Source organism: Cryptomeria japonica, chromosome 7, assembly GCF_030272615.1.
Source record: "Cryptomeria japonica chromosome 7, Sugi_1.0, whole genome shotgun sequence".
Classification (NCBI taxonomy): Eukaryota; Viridiplantae; Streptophyta; class Pinopsida; order Cupressales; family Cupressaceae; genus Cryptomeria; species Cryptomeria japonica.
In genome coordinates, this window is record NC_081411.1 from 372,828,631 (window position 1) to 372,846,975 (window position 18,345).

The 18,345-nt window shown below is 36.2% G+C and overlaps 1 protein-coding gene across 1 annotated transcript in view; it reads left to right on the plus strand.

The window, feature by feature from the left end:
• The window catches only part of LOC131069913 (uncharacterized), a 46,292-nt gene extending 33,552 nt beyond the window's left edge, over positions 1 to 12,740 (plus strand). The window contains exons 3-4 of the mRNA XM_058005460.2: positions 11,847 to 12,040; positions 12,151 to 12,740. Coding sequence (XP_057861443.1) covers positions 11,847 to 12,040; positions 12,151 to 12,468 — 512 coding nt within the window. The 3' untranslated portion in view covers positions 12,469 to 12,740. The remainder of the gene's footprint in view (positions 1 to 11,846; positions 12,041 to 12,150) is intronic.
• Positions 12,741 to 18,345: the final 5,605 nt, after the last annotated feature.

Below are 18,345 nucleotides of genomic sequence, written 5' to 3' on the forward strand. Positions count from 1 at the left end.
TATTGTTATGATTGTCCTAAGTAGCCCTCTACTAAGGAAATTTTGTAAGTTGCTCTGGTTACAATGAAATTTTATTTTGATAAGAATGTCACTTGAGTTAATGTATATGTTTGCATATTTACCAATTCTTAGGGTAACATATATTGTTTCCACGGCTAGCCTGAAACTTATTTTTAATATTTATGTAGGAGCAGAAAATTAGGTTACACCCCAAGATCATCTGCAAAACAAAAGATAACCTTCCACAAGAGAGTATGGCAAGAAAATAGCTTGCTATGATTAAGGATGCCAATAATGTACAATGATCAACAATGGATTAATGATAGTACATACTCCTATGTTCTACAGCTCTGATCTTATGATCTGATGTGTACAAGAGGCCTTGCTTAGATTGACAAGGTGAAAGATAGGATTAGACATGATCATGACATATGTATTAATCCTATGACATGAGACAACTAACTTAACAAATATTAAATGACCTAGGACAGAAGAAGTAAATGAGATGAGATAAGATCTCATTGACAACTAAGATTTTTGTAATAAGATTCCTAGGACCTAATTAAACTTAACATGTGAATAGGACCTACTAGATGAACTAGTTAGGTAAAACACCTTATTCACACCAATAATTTATACATACTTGCATTTTCCTTACTTCTAGAATACCTTATGGAGCAGTATATGTGTATCTAAATCTTGTATATGTCAGAATGATTTTTAGTGATAGCATTGTGCAACTTCAATTAATAATCAAGCATTCATTAAATATTGTAACAAGTTCTCTGCATATACCTGAAGAAGCAACCACTTGAGGATCAAAATTCTTGTTATGATCACTTGGGCTGGCTTCTGTCTAATTAGAGGGGCTAGCTTCACTTGCCTTGTTACCGTTCTGATTGGGTGGCTTCAGAAGGTGCATCATATTTTAAGTAAAACAGAGGTTCATGAGCATCTGTGTATTTATTTTATTGCTTATGACCTCAACAAGATGCACCGGAACTGCTGACATTTTGTTTTTGTCATTTAGTCTGGCTTTGAATTGCTTTGAATCAGTCTCCTTTTCAGCCACAAACCTGTTCTCTGCCAGCTTGTCATATTCATTTTCATTCCTTTGATACCTATTTCGGACATTGACCTCATTATTTGGATTTTTTTAATTAGAAACTTTATTAATTCATACCAAAAGTTGTTTTTATTGCAAATAACCATAGATTTCATCAAATGACTAACATTAGCAGCACTATCAGCAGTCTTATTTTTCAATTTCTGCCCATACTAATTTTTGAAGGAGATATTACTGAATTCTTAGCAATGATCAGAACATCTTTTAGAAGAGGTTTCATCTGACAGTTCAAATTAATTTCACCTATATATAGCTTTGTGACAAATTTTGAAGCTTTTCCCAGAATGGCATTGTTGAGATTGATTTCCAAACTGATCTCAAGCCGGTGGAACAGGGTTTCGTGGCGAGCTTATGGTTAGTACTTTGCTGATACCATAACATGTGCAAAAATGAATTTGTAATCATCATCTCTTCAGAAACCCCCTGTCCCCAAGGGGTACAGGTTTCCATTTGCTGCTCCTTCGAATTGATCTTACCTTTCCAAGAGCAAGAAATTCTCAGTTCGAATTCTGTTTCATTTTATTTTGTTTGAGCAGCAATTTGTTCTGCTTGTTATATCCTGAATCAGTCTAAGCAATTCTTGCATAAGGATTATAAATTATAATGAATAATTATTTTCCTTGTTCAAATATATATTCAAATATGTATGGTTTGGAGGTCGCTAAATCTCAGTATTACAGTAATTGCTTGGTCAATTGAGATGTTTCTGGTCATGCAGAATTTCTTTTATTGGGTAACAAGATGATCGCTCCAAACCAGAATCAAAAAACACCATGCAGATTTAGAAAATAGAAGAGATAAAAAATTAGCCCTGGTAGAACATGAAAATAAAACCAATCATGCAATTAGGAAATTGATTTTTTCTTTTTCTTTGTAAGATTGTTTGGTTGATAGAGAGAACAGAAGCCATCGAAATAGAAAAGCATCCTAGTAACCTCAACAAAGATGATGGTTGAAGCTGAGTTAGTCTTGGAAAATCATCCTTAACAAACTTGGACAAAACAGGCCTGTCAGTATACATGTTTACTAATTTTCCTAGTTTTCTTTCTTGTTTGGTTTTCATTTAAAGTCAATTGAATTTTTTAGGTTGTGTTTGTGGTTTCAATCATAGTTGAAAAACTCGGACTCGCCAGAGACTCCGCAAACCAAAAATTTGGACTCGGACTCGGACTCGGACTCGTGAAAGACTCGGCAAAAAAAAAAACCACAGTTTTACAAAAAAACAAAAAGAAATTAATGCATTTAGAGAACATAAGAGCCATAATTGAAACATTACACATGTCACATACTCATAGTTTCAAACTTTCAACTCTAAAATGTATAATACCAAGATTTCTTCAATGCTAATTATGCTTTTATATGGAGCTTAATCAGACTCGGAGGTTAAATTTTCCCTACTTCCATCGGCGCAATTTCGCCCTATATTTTTCGACAGGGGTTTGGGGGTCAAGGGGCATCACTGAAGGATCCTGAAATTTGAATAAGTCTGGAAAATTGAAGAATCCTCCAAAAACTAGATTTTGCATTATAACTCCTGGAAGTCCGAAACCACTCTCAAACATCCTGACAGTATATATGGAATATAACTTAAAGTATAAGAACTTATACTTAAATGTTATACTCCATATATGAATCTTGACGGAGAGACCAAATTTTTTCACATGTTAAACTCAATTTTAAAGCTTGCATGACTTTTTTTCTGGGTCGCGCGAGTCCATCTGAAAGACTCGCGAGTCCATTCAAAAGACTCGCGAGTCTTTCAGATGGACTTGCCTCGTGAGTCCTTGGCGAGTCGACTCGTGGCTCCCATGGACTCGCGAGTCTGTGGCGAGTCCACGAGTTTTAAAACTATGGTTTCAATAACTTAAGCCTTAGGTTTTAATCCCTGGGATTTTCAAAGCATATGAGAGCTGAGCCTCTAATAGCCAACTTAGGTATTTTAAGAACATTTAAAGCCATAGAATTAATTTCCTCATCCACACTGAACAATTACCCAATCTAGCTGACTTTTTTTTCTTGTGTAATGTACCTTTTTGTAAATGCGGTAGTTTTTGCCCTAAAATAACAATTTCAAGTAACTTTCCTACTAGGGTTAGGAACATAAACTTAATCATAAGATATCTCTAATTTATTCGTTAAATTTAACCATAGGGAAGCTAGGATAAGGTGCCTTAGAGATCCTCTACCCTAGGCCCAAGAGCGGATATACCCTAAAATAACAATTTCAAGTAACTTTCCTACTAGGGTTAGGAACATAAACTTAATCATAAGATATGTCTAATTTATTCGTTAAATTTAACCATAGGGAAGCTAGGATAAGGTGCCTTAGAGATCCTCTACCCTAGGCCCAAGAGCGGATATACCATCCCTCTTGGCCTCATGTGGCCTGTGCCATCCATATGAGGTGGTGTACCTAGTGAGGTGTCCTATATAACTATTTCCCTTCATCTTGCCTTCCATTTCCCACTTCCTATGGTTGGACTTCTTGTTATAATAATTCACCATGATAGAGGGATGGGGAGTATTCACAATAGGGCGCCGCGGAAACCCGTCCCTTCTAAGCCCAAAGGTAGTACCCCTTGTACCTCCTTGGTCTCATGGGACCATCTGGTCACCACCACGAGGTGGCGTACCTAGAAGAGTACCCCATTGCTGTTCCGTGCCTTGTAATCCCTCATTACCCCTGCCATGGTTGGAAAACAGAATATATATAGAACATCCTATATTTTGTCATGTATTCTATATATTTGTATATTAAACAATCATAAGCAACAGCACAATATGTGTAATGTCCCCTAATTAGTTATACTTTAAATTAACCTAATTTTGCCCAAATCCAAAATAGGTAATTAAGTTTATGGGAGTACCTTTGTATACTGTTTTCCATTAGTATTATATTATCAGATTTGTAGGTTAGTTGCCATTCTTTATTATCCAATTCTTAGTGCACTAGGGTAGGCTAGTTGGATAGGGTGTCCAAGAGACCCTCCAACCTAGGCCCAAGAGCAGATGCTACATCCCTCTTGGCTCCATGTGGCAGGTGTTAAGCATCCATCCTGGAGTGGCATACCTAGTGAAGTGTCCTATCGCCGTTCCCCCTCATCACAACCACCTCTCTTAAGCCCAAGAGCAAATGCTTCATCCCTCTTGGCTCCATGTGGCAGGGGTTAGGCATTTACTATGGAGTGGCATACCTAAGAGAGCATCCCCATACATTAAGCAATGAGTTTGCAATTGATATGATCTTATAACAGTCTTGTAAGGTTTACAAGCTACCTTAGTTTAGCATTATCACACCATCATATTAATAAGTCCTTATATTGTCCATATTATTTTGTTTTTGATTGAGAAAGCAGTGAAAACTAGGGCACTGACCCTTTACATAGTTTAAACTATAAACAACACTTAAACAACACTATAACAACAAACATCCATAACTAGTCTTTCCGAACCAGAAACAACAAAAAGAACAAAATAGCAGGGAACAAGGGAAAGCATCCCAAAACCCAAAAAAACAACACAAGACCTAAGGGGTCGACTTGCGAATGCCAGTCCTATCAATGACATTTTTCCAATCATCAAATAGGAACTTGTAAAGTTCCCTGGCTTCATCTTTGTCAACATCGTTGTCCGCAGTACGCTTTCTTAGGAGGGAGAGAGTGAGGGCCGAACAGTGAAGAACCTGCAAGCAGAAATTACTGAGACATGCAATCTGGGAATCCCTAGCCTCCACCTTATGATTTAGAACTTTGACCTCAAGAATGGCCTTCACATCTAGCAATGACCCCAGGTTTTCAATCCTCTGTAGAATATCTATAACATCAGTACGGATATATTCGAGTTGTTCCATAGTCGAGATCCCATGGGGGATATCAATCTTTTTCCCATCACCCTCCCTGTTGACAGTCTCTGCCACCGGGTCCACTTTTTCCATTTCAACCGTCTTAGCCAAATCCACAACAGGAGCACTGACCCCCTGGGCTCCCAAGTCCTCCAGGTCCGCCACATTCTTGTTCTCATCACCCTTTCTGTTCACAGTCTCCACCACCGGGTCCATTTTTCCCATCTCAGCCGTCTTAGCCAAATCCGCGATAGAAGCTCTGGTCTCCTGGGGCCCCAAATCATTCGGTTCTGCCATTTTGATCACTGGTCCACCAGGTTGATAGTCTCTGCAGGTTCCATATCTGACTTAGCATTAGCAGCCTTATTGAGGGGCCCAGAGGTACCCAAATCTTTAAGGTCCCCCCCCCCCTCCTTGTTCTCAATCAAGTCTTCATCAAGATCGGAGACATCTTTAGATTTTGCCTTTTTCTCTGAGGAGCTTTTCGACGCCAATCTGCATGACCACCTTCTGCCTTCAGTGTCAGGAGAAGGGCTTTCCTCAAATTCTTCAAACGAAGAATTGTCCTCAATGATAATTCTTTTCCGTTTCATAGGGGATTTCCCTTTACCCTTAGTGGGGGTGTGAGATTTGTTGGTCGAGGGAGAAGGCACATGGTTATCTCAGGGAATTGAGTAGACATAGAGGTAGGAAAATGAGTGGCCACTCCCTGCGAAAATTGGAAAAACCTAGGTATAGCCAAGCCAGAAGAAAAGGCCGAAAGCGGGAGAGAGGTCGTAGCAGGGAGTTGGACCAACATAAGGGTATGAGGAGGGCAGAGAGCCAGATGATAATTGTAAAGCCTATAGATTAAACCCTGGAGCAGCAAGACAGGTGGCTTGTCCTCATGCTTGGGATCAAGGGTATCTTTCACTGAGGTTTCTAGAGAATGCAAGAGGAAAAAAGACAGACACAGCAAGTCATTATTACGAAAATGGTTAAGCAAGGGAAGGGGGTAGTAGTAGAATACCTTAAAGCAATCTTCCAGCGTGAAGTACTTCATCACCAGCAAGCAAATTTGGTTCCATGGGTGCCTGAGTTCTTCATGGGCAAACCCTCCCTGCAACTTAACCGGTTCCTCTCTGCTTCTGAAGAAGCATTTAAGCCCTTCACTGTTAGAAACATAGCTAGTGCGCTTCCACCGCCTTCCTTCCAGAGCAAGACCTGTCGCCTGGGCAATGGATTCCTCCGACACTTAAAGAGAAACACCACCCATCGTGACTCTCCAGATTTTGTTATTTTGTTATATCAGTTTTTGTGACAGCATTAAATTGCATTCATTATCAGCTTTATAAGTTAAATTCATCACATTATATTTCAGGTTATCATCATTATAGAATTAATTCCCATCACATTTATATTCTTATTATATCTGATTATGTTCATGTATCAGATTGTAGTATCCACTATATTTACTGTATAACTGTGATCATTTATCAGATGATCAGCTATGTTACTGCCTGTAACCTAATAACAATTCTGATCTAAACTGATCGATGTTGATGTTATCGGATGCTTTGATTTCTTTCCTTTATATCTCTCAATGTGAGGGAGAGATTACACCTCTTCATCATGTATGCCCTTTGGCAAGAGACACACCGGTTCACCATTAGCACTCTTTGAAAGAATGCAACTCTTCATTATTTCTGCCCTTTGTAAGGGACACAACCTTTCACAATCAGATCTGCACTTCTGACCCCTCCCCAAATTATCCCCTCTCAAATGAGGCTCTCTTCTCCCTTTTATACCTCATATTTGGGAGAGTCACAACTTATCGTGTCATACCTTTTTTCCATTCATTGACTTAATTAAATTTTTTAATTATATTTAATTATATTCTTTTATATTTTCAATTTAAATTTATTTTTATTTTTCTAAATTTTAATTTTATTATTAATATTTACCATTAAATTCTATTTCAAAGTGGGGACATTACAATATGAATCAGCAATGAACCGATAGAAATAATATTCATTATGCTATATTAGACAGTCATAAACAGTAATGCATCATTAATCAGCAGTCTGCAGATATAAATAGTAATCATTTTGATATGTATAGGGAACTCATACCAAAACCACCGTATAGAATCGAACTGCTGTATACTTAATAATTAATACCCAAATCTGATCTCTTCGATGATTGATTGATTGAATGAATGAATTCCTTTGATTTGATGATTTGAGGTATTGGTAAGTGATGATTAAGTGATTGTTGATTTGATAGAATGATTTTTTGATTGATTGTTTGCTTGATTTGTATGATTGGAATGATGATTGATAAGTGATTCTTGAATGATTGGAATGATCTCTTTTATACAATTATACTTCATTGGTGAAAGAGTGACCACCTTTCATAAGACTTGAGTCACCACCCTTCATTAGAATTGAGTCATCACCCTTCATTGCTACCTTTGAGAATAATAAATTATTCTCCAAATTGATCTCCTTCCCTCTCTTCCTCAAATGATCCTTCTTCCCTTTATATCTTCCCATGTGAGGGAGAGGTCACATCTCTTCATCATGCCTACCCTTTGGCAAGAGACAACCTTTCACAATTTCCACCCTTTGAAATAGTTTCATAATTTTTGCCCTTTGAATGAGACTCAACCTTCCTACTTCCCATTCCTTTCTTCTTCTATTACTCCTTGGTTCACATTCTTCCATTCATTTCTTCACTCCTTTTTTCTTTTTTAAATGATCTCTTCTCCCTTTTATATCTCATGTTTGAGAGAGTCATAACTCTTCATTCCATGCCTTTTGACCTTTAATTAACTTAATTACATTTTAATTATGTTATATACATTTTTAATTATTTTATGTTTTAATTTAATATTAAATTCCTATTTTAAAAAGGGGACATTACAGTCCACTTCGCCCAAGATTGCTTGGCCTGAAGCAATGATCATGGAGTGTTCAAGATGATTCCCGAATGAAATGGCTTTGAAAACACACATGGAATGAACTTGCTGAAAACACATTAAATATGATGCGAATCATATTCAAGACATAAGGCATAGATTAGGAAGGCGCACGCACACATGAAGTAATCAAATAAACCTTCAGAAACCACTTAATCTCTTTCGAAGCCTTGGTGTCCAGTTAAGAAGGGCATAAATAAACCTTTTAAAAATAATAAAGCTCCTCCATCCTTGGCGTCCACTTTATGAAGTCTATTCTTGCTTTTAATTACAACTTCAAGTCACCAATTTACTAGGCGATGAACAAGGGGGGCATTTCATGAACCCATTACCCTCACTTACGTCATAAAGTAACTTCATAAAAGGCTTAAATGACAGACAAATATCACCCTGAAAACATTGGAACTCACCAAGGCCAGAACTGGAAAGTATTGCATTGAACTGTGAGAATATAGAAGCCAAGAACAAATGCTAAAAATAGTGCTTACTAAAAATAGCAACTCTATTGGAAAAAATTGAAAACCTTTGCTAGAGCTCACCTCAGGACACCGAGTCTCCTAACCACATCCACTTAGCCTACGGGAACCCTGGAATAGGCTAATGGAAACCTCATACTGTAACTGAACTAGGGGCGAAAAAGGGACATTACATTGAAGCTCAAAGGCAGTTTGAAGCTAACACCAAAACTCTATGGAACTTACCATGTGCCACAGCAGGTTGGCAAAGTCGCTTACAAATTGGAACTATCTTGATCTTCCAAGTCCCATCCTATTTTCCATGTGCCTTATTTGAAGGTCTTTGGACACCATGTTCATGTTTAGTCAACACTTCCTAAATTGGATGATAAAGGTTGCATCATCTTTGAACCTAAGGCTACCCTAGACGAATGTTCACATCACCTGTATAGCCACATCACACATGTTTTGGTCCAATGGCGAGGTCTGCAATTGGAAGACACAACTTGAGAATCTATCCACCAACTTCAGCAGTAGTTTTTGTATCTCAAGCCTCAAAAGACAACACTTTCCAAATGGGGAGGGCATGTTAGGACCCTTAGGTCCTAATCTTCTGGTATTCTTATTAACATTGATATAATCATAGTTTGATATTTGATTCATATTGCATTGTGTTAATTTATCCCACGAGTTGTACCTTGTAGGTCACTTTGTGTGATTCTTATACAATGGTGTTGTACTGAAGCGAGCACCATTTTGAATCATATTTTGTATATGGAGCTTTATGCTTAAGGAGGTCGCCTCCTCATAGAGGCCTGCAATTCTTTTGTATTTGGTTCACGAATATAAGCACATCTACAGCTATTATCTGTGCTCACTAAGCATTCTGTTCTTTTCGCATGCTGTTGTTTCTGTTTGATCATATTTTGCAGGTAAGATTATATCATTGCATGTATCCTTGGTCTTTGATTACCTCTCTAAATAGCAAATTCTTACAAAGTTCCATATCCAATGCTGAGCTATAATTGTTCACAAATGTATATGTACAACCATAGCAGTCGTACAGTTGTTTGGATTTGAACTACCTCCTGACTTGGACCATGAGAGAGTCAACCGATTCATTCTGGAGTGTCACAATTTGTTGCTTTGTTGGTACAACATTTTTGAACTGTTCTGTTTAACTTTATGATAACAAGAGGCAGGAGGGGAGGTGACTGATTCTGGGCTAATTTGGAAATCCTAGAGAGATGTTGCATGAGAAACCGAACTTGGGGTCAATGTTTGAAACGAGAGTTTTTCTTGCGAGTAGGATTTACAAAAAGTAAAAGATCTTCGGGGAGTGATGGAGGTCATGAAGAAGTTCAAGTCACTTTGATGCAATAAGTATATGGTTCATCCATCAAGGTACATTTGGAATTTCTCTATGTATGGAGGAGGATCATGAGTTATAATAAAAGGGAGCCTATATTGCATAAATTTACACTCGTTGTTGTGCCAACAGTTATAGTGTAGGATGAGGTGGATTTAGTGGGGAAAATAATCAAAGGTTGCCAAAATTAAAAAAAAGATGACGTGTATAGGACGGAATTTCTTTTTCAAATAAATTTTTGTAATGAACTTCCAAACTTTTTAATATTAAGGAGATACTTATGTGGCTCACAATATGTGAAAGTGGGGCCCCTTGTACAGAATGTTTTGCAGCAACAAGTAGTGAAGAGGATTCGAAAAATTCAGCGGGCCATAATCAAGGTTATCAAATATGAGGTGAGCAAGCTGAGACTTGCATTGCTACTGATCAGACAAACTCTCACAATCATAGAAAATTGAAGGAAAACCCTAAACATGCATCCATCCGTGGAAGACAATCTGCTGGGCTAGCAGTTGAAAAGCTAGATATGCTGCAGGCGCAGGAATTGATCCAGAATCTGCTCAAGAAAATTTGCAGCATCTGTCGTTAACAGGAAGGTCTCTTGGAAGGGCAACAGAGAAAATATAGGACCGGTACTGTAGAAAATGAAGCTTTAAACCAGATCCTTTGTAAATAATATGATGCTGTAGTTACCTGAATAAATGAGCAAGGTAAGTGATGTTTGAGATATACTAGGAATATAACGAAGGCTGGAGACAGGAAGAGGCCTGATTTTAAGGCTCTTGTACTAAATGATATGTTTCTGAATGCTTTTATATGTCGGAGAAGTCTGTGTCAAAACTCTTGCAATGAAATTTAATTTTATTAATTCCAAACTTCCCACTCCCCACCACTTTTTAATTTATTCTTTATAATTTACCTTTCACTGCAATAATACCGCCAATCTACTTGCATATGGATTTGACTGATTTATCATTCATAACTAAATAACTACATTTGTCATTCATAAAGCTGTTTTCCATATAAACTTAATATATATCGAAATGTATTGCCATTTTAATTATATAAACCATTATAAATTACAATGGCTAAAGATAGCTTAAATGAGTTGCTTGCCAAGAAGAAAAATAAGATATACCTAAACAGCAACATGTGTCACTAACAAAGTGTGGAGTCTTCTAATTTTTTTGTTTTGATTTATGTTTTTTTCTATATCAGGAAATGTCCACTTTGCCATCAGAAAATATCCCCTGTTTCTTAGATAGTTGAGATGTTATCTGGAGAAGTGAGACGTCTTTATTGTTTCCCATTTCTGAGGTGCTTGTCATCTTTGGAAAGGTTTCTCTGGGTTCAGACAGTTCCCATTTGCTTTCTTTACATATGGCTTCAATGTATACAGAAACCAGGAGCTAATAAATTATTGCCCTTTGGTTCTTAACTTCAAATGACTGGAATCCTTATAGTTCTAATTATCACATTTTTTATATCTCTACGGTTAAAGAGTGCCCTTAAACAATACATGTAGAAGTATCTCATGAACTTGTGCCTGAATAATTTGGCAGAGCAATGTGCCCTGAACAAGAAGTTGGACATAAAATTAGAAATAAATAGCTTCTCTTGTAGATCTTCAGTGGCAACTTCTAGTCATGACTGGGCTGACACTGTCAAGAGAGTTAACCTGATTACAATCTTTTTAATTTTTTGGAATCTACAAATGACATGTAGTCAAATTTAATTACTCCCTTTAAACACATGATATGCTTATAATCAATTAGCAGCTCATTTAACTACGAGCACAATATCACATAAATTGTTGCTTTCACAACTTAAGAAAAGATTATAATATATAGCAGATGGTAAAGCATTATATTTCCTATTGCTCACGTTCCTTTTTGTTATTTAATCTTGGGTTTTGTGCCCAAAATACTAATATGCACTTCTAAGTTTTATGTTGTTTGGATGATTAATATATCTTTGCTGGATCATAATATACTAAGTTTCTTCTGGTTAAATTAATAGTAGTTTGAATACTAGACAGGCCAAAAAAATCTCTTTTATGTGAGATTTCATGCACTATCATATGTTTTGTGATGCAGTTAAGCCTGAAGCTGATGCATTGCTTACAAACATTTTAAAGAAGCACGGGGCAGAAGGGAATCAAGAATTAGGACAAGCTCAGTTTGCCCAACTACTTCAGGGTATCTTACAAGATATCGCTGACTCTCTGGCGTCCAAGCCGATTGTCATCATCCAGGAAATTAAAATCATAAATGGCTCCCAATTGAGAAAGGTATTGATCATCTTTTTAGGTTGTGATTGTTTATACACTTTGTTCAGATAATTGTTTCTGGAGGAAAATACCTCAGTTTCTCATATGAGCACATCTCTTTAAAAATGCAGTTTCTGGCAGATGATAAACTTTTACAAGAAGTCACACACCTATTCGAGGAGTTGGATGTGAACAAAGATGGTAAAGTGAGTAAAGCAGAACTACGCCCATTGTTTGAGAGCAAAGGTTCTGAATGGGGTCTGCCTCCGCCGGAAGCCAATGACACAGTTGTTTTGCTTTATGATCAAGTCTTTGCAAGTGTTGATCAAGACCACAGTGGCCAGCTGGAGAGGAATGAGTTTGAAGTTCTAATAAAGGGTATACTTGAAACCTTTGCTGAGCAACTTGCAGCAAATCCCATATTTCATGATCTGGAAGGTGCTGACTAGAAGTTTCTTGTCATAATTTGAGATTTTTCCCTTTTAGTCTGATATTTTTGTTGTCATTATACATTAACGTTAGATTCAACTTGAATGCTTTCCTAGGAAAGTTTAACAGAGTACCATTTACTGGTCCCACTTTTATGACTCTGGTTGGGCAAAATTATTAGAATTTAGAACATTGTCATGTTAGCTACCTCATTTTTTTGGAAACTAAACACGTGAATGTCAACAGATTTTTGAATTTAACATACACTGGGCAAATGTCAAATATTTAGCTATACAGGTCTTTTTCATTGCTACAAAATACAATTTTCATATTGACTTGTTTTTGAGGCCCAACCTAATTTTATTTCTTATATGATTCCACTAGGCTGGCAGTTATATAGAACATGGATTCTCCTTTAAATCAGCTAAATTTATTGTAAATGGTGCTTGTACAAAAATTCTTTCCAAGTATAGTCGTTCTCCTTTGTTCTATAATTTCAACTATTTTCTTTCTGAGTTAGAAATTATTTCAAGTTTTTATACTGCATTTTACCAGTTTATTTTTTGAGATATATTTTGTTCTATATCTTCCTTTATGGGATATCTGATGACAATTTATAGAGCATGTACTTTATCTGCTTTACTGTTGTTTGTTATTGTTGGCAATGGAATTGCAACTTGTATAAATTATTTATCTGGGGCACAACATATTCAATGCCTATGGGAAGTGTAAAAGGTTTTTCAAACAATGGAGGCAGTTGAAGAAAACGGTACCTGAGAACATGATTCAAAAACTTGACTTTGCTAAAAATTAGGAGACCTAAAATTTGACTTGGATTTGGGACTTGGAAAATTTCCAAACATCAAAAAGCATATACGTTGTAAAATTAATCTCGGAATTAGTTTGAAATCTCCTGAAAATGAATACAATTTGGTCAAAGTGTTGATAGATTGAAAGCAGAAAGCAAAAAAATGCAAAAATGAGGGTTTTTTGGATTTTACTGCCTCTGACTATCATTTGGTGCTGATAGCCAAATTTTTGGCTTGGATTCAGAGTACGGCAAGTTTTCCAGCAAACCGCCAAAAACACACCTGTGACTTGCCGGTGAGTCTCTTGGAAGCCTGGTTTGCCTTCTGAGTTATTATGAATTATTAACTTACCGAGTTTTGAACTATGTCTGAGAAGTGAGAACATTCAGAAATATGAGTTAAATTAGATAGGGAGGTTACATTTGCTTGGACTCATCCCATGCTTCAGACGCTATACATTCGTCCGGCCGTTATTTTATTCAAGTTATGTTCAATGACTTGACATTATTGATGGACATGCCTTCTATTGCAGAGTTTGATATATCAAGCGCCTCTAAACAGTTTTGTATTGATTATCTAACCATGTCAGCTCTGAATTTTCTATTGCCAGTTTCTTCCAACATCATCCCTACCAGTGGCTGAAGGGAAATTGGATAACTAGAAAACATTGAAGCACAATTTTAAAAGCAAAGGTGGGTTGATTTATGATTTTGTCAAATTCTAATATAAATGGTTGCATTACTCTATAAGCAATGCTTCGATGAATTCCAAATTCATGATTAGCCAATATTTTTACATTCTTTTGTTTGCAAAAATGAGATGAGAGTGTCAAGTAATTGATATCAAAGACATTGCTTATACAATGGCTCGAAAGTGGAGTATGCCATGAAAATTTATATTAATCAAAGAGCGTAACAGCTTCCAATGTAGAAGCTATTTAAACTGAATCTTATATGCAATGCCTGAATAATTCATTTAAGGATCAGAGCAAATGATTAAACTGCAGATACACTCAAATCTATAAGGAACATTGTTTACTGACAAAGGTGTTGACATCAACAAATCAATTTAATTTATTCATTGTAATAAAAATCTGAAACTGAAAAGCAATAAGGGTGGTTTGGAGTTTTGCAACTTGGAAACTTGTCACCTCTTTTCCATGTTAAGTGTTGATGACTTGTAACCTCTTACTGTTTTAAATCTTAGCAAGGTTATATGAAATGTTAAATGTTGATGACTTGATAACTTGTAACCAGAACCTTGCTAAGCTCCAATGCATTGCATCAGTGAAGCTCTTTAACCAGAACCTTGGTAAAACTTGTCATGAGAACATCATGATAGTTGGCTGAATTTGTATTAGAGAAGGATTTGTCTTGTCTAAAACTGCTGAATTATTGTTTCTGGTTTTGATTGTGTGTGCATCAAAAAATCACAAACAATCAAAACCAGAAACAATAATTCAGCAGCTATCATGGATTGTGGAAAATTAATACGTTTTGTCTAAAGCTGTTCAGATTTTTCAGGACATCATAACTTCTGCAGATTTTTCAGAATATCAAAACAAAATCTGCAAACCTAAAACAATTGTGGCGTTTAGCGTTCGAGTTAGCTTTGGTAAACGTTCAAGGGTAAGATGTTGTGATTGAACTATTTGTCATGAGAACATCATCATGGTTTGCTGAAATTGCATTAGAGAAGGATTTGTCTTGTCTAAAACTGTCCAGATTTTTCAGAACTTCATAACTTCTGCATATGATGGCTGAAATTGGCTTCTGACTGCTTGTGTTTTTTATAACAAAGATTTTGAGATCTTCAGTGGAAGTGAATTTTGTTCAAATGTCAAAACAAAATTTGCAAACCTAAAACCAATCGTAGTGTTTGGCATTCGAGTTAGCTTTGGTAAATGTTCAAGGGTAAGATGTTGTGGTTGAACTATTGTATTGAACCACTAACATAGCTATAGCAACGATGTCTATGGAATCATCCTTATAAATCACCAGGGAGAAATAAGAGCATTGTCATCGTCATCTCTGTTTTCCTCAATTATTGATTTGCTGCTACCGCAAGGCATAAATCTCGAGAAAGATATCTTGATTTCTTTCTAAACATGTTTCTTTGATAGGGCAAATCTTTTTCTTGTGCTGTTCAAGTGCCACGATCCTCTCCACTCTCACATGCTTTAACATGTCTTTCAAATATATATATTGGGTACATCAAAAGAACGAGCTTCTTCCATGTACTTGTTGGTGCTCAAAGTTGCAGATTTCCAAATTCATAAAGCTAGGCCATTTTTGAGTGCCAAAGGTGTAAAACTCATGGAATATATTAAATTTGTGATTAGGTGGGGACAATGACGGAGCAATTTACTACGGTGGGTAATGTCTTAGTAACTTTAGGCTCATCTAGGTCAAGAGGTAATTTCCTAAGGCGCTATATTAAATAATAACTACAGGGAATGGAAATAAACCTTAACAAATGAAACCCATTGCATAGAAAATTTCTATTTATATGTCGTCAAGCTTATCTACTAGTTTGACAATACAAGGATCTCACACCTTTATATTGTAGAACAACCACCATGTAAAAAGTTTGAAAATGTTGCTTTTGTAACACTTAATTCCACATACACTAGGTTTTGTGCATGTAAACAAGTAGGTAAATGAAAGTGTAGAACATTTAGTTGAACATATTTGAGTTATCTATTTACAAACCTATACATTTCATGTGGTATATTGATGAGATGCCTTATAAAAGCTTTATAAAGAGTTTTATTACCGTCAAATTGACAAACTTATCAAAACTAACATTAAAATCAACAAATGCGACCAGGATGATTTATAAGATCATAAAAAATATGTACAATGTTTATGGAGTCATTCAAAAGATTCCAAATCTACACTTTAAAACATTCCTTGACGATTACAATGTGGTAACATACCCTTTTGGAGAAAACCTAGAAAATTACAATATAAATATTGTTGGTGTTGGAAGCCCTCATAGTCTACGACTCCCTTTTCTTTTGTTTTAGCTCAAAAACCTTCTTTTAATCTCTTTTTTATTAATTGAAAACTTACAACAATTTGCTTGGTAGCTTAGTTGCTTGTGAGAATTTGACAAGGAACATGAAGTCATAAATGTGGTGTGTGAGCCAAGTGAAACATCATGGAATATATGAAATAGATGGTCTAGGGTTTGCATGAAGATAATTGACAGTTGGAACTAAACTATGGCATTCATGGTGAATTGGACCTTTTCATCATCCATGCCGTTAGGGTGAATAATATTTCTTTTAGGTGAAAAAAATCCTCTTAGAGAAAATGTAAGAGCCAAACATAGGCATTAATGGTGTCTTGCGGAAATTTGGGTAGTGATAGAGGCAAGTAAAAGAAATACTAAAATTGACGTGGGAAGGGAGGGTAGGACAAGAGGTGTGCAAAGTTTTCTTTCAAGATAGGAGGTTAAGATAGGGCATTAAAAGGGAAGTTCGTAAATCATAGAAGAAAGAATTGATCCAAGTGTCAAGGGAGAAATATGGGATCTTCTTGTGGAATTGGAGGTTAGTGACAAAATGTCCATATAGAAGACAAGAAGTCCAAAAGTCAACTTGAACTCCACACAGGAATAAATGATTGTGAAAGAATTGGTACATTTTGCAGGAACTCAATGTTGAATTGGAGGTTGGAAGTGGAAGTCATGATGGAACATTGAAATGGTGGTTTGCAAGTCCATTGAAGGAAAGTATTGAAAGGAATACAAGGAAAGATGGAAGGATGGAAGATCTAGATTTGGAAAGATAAAACAAAAGATTGTATTGAAACTCCACATGAGGAATTGGAAAGGATGCAAGCAAAACATGTGAAATTTTCTGAGGGACATGGAGGTAGAATTAGAGGAAGCCTAGAGGTTTGAAATTGTAACAAGATTTTGCGAAAAAGGAGTTGATAATGTAGAAAATATTTGGGGAACTGAAGGTTTGGATTTCTGGAGGGCAAGGTAAAATGGTAGAAGTCCATTAGACCCACAAGTTTACAAATGGGAAATAGAGAAGGGATCATGGGTTATAGAAGTCAAGAGTGGAGAAGGATTGAAGGTTAGGAGGAAGAAGAGAATGAGAAGTTTGGATGAATCCCTCAAGTGCACAAAGCACATGAAGCTTGACTAGGAGTTGAGAATGAGAGAATGTGAGGATGTGGAATAGGTCAAGAGGTTGAAACAAAGAAGTTGTAGTTCAAATGTCTGTTGAGAATTGCCAAATTGATGGAACAAAAGAAACAAAGGGAAGAAGGGACCTAGTAGACTTAGTAAAATTTATATGGGATTGACAATCAGAATATGTTATCTATTGTTGCTTATGGATTTGATTGTCACTTTTTTTTTGCATCAATGTTTTGGATCACACTCTGTGATCCATCACCAAGATGAAAAGAGAATGCTAGGATATGATTTTGAACTATTGAAAGTAGTTTGACACTCCATTGATACTCTGTAACTTCACCAAAAATATGGAAAATGATAAAAATGCCCTAGACTTGAACATTTTAGATTTTTTGCAACTTCTAGCATTTGATAGGAACATGGGGAATGAAGAGGAACAATGCATAGGAAATTTGATGAAAGGAAGACCCACTCAAATATTTCTCACATTAGTTCTAAATGATGGAAAAAATGAAGCCTGATGCGTAAGGGTGTTGCGACTTTTTTTTTTGCATTTTTAAGTTGTGCTCCAATAGTATTGATGAGCATATTGGAAGGGATATAGACTATCGAAAAAGATACCTATTGGAGTTATAATGAACCAATCCATGTCTATTTGAGAACATAAGTGATTGGGTGTTTGTAAATTGTATGTTCTTGAATATTATTGGCATAAATTGACTTAGCCACGTGTAATATTTGTAATCATGTCCATTGTTATCTTTGCAAACTGATGTTTGTCACAAATAAGTAGACATAATATCTGAATGATGACATCATTACAACTCTCTTTGTGCAGTAGTACAATATGTTGAGCATTGAATTTAAATCAGTGGAATCCCGTGGTTTCAATTGAAGCTACAAAAGTTTTCTTAAAAAAATAAAAATGAAATC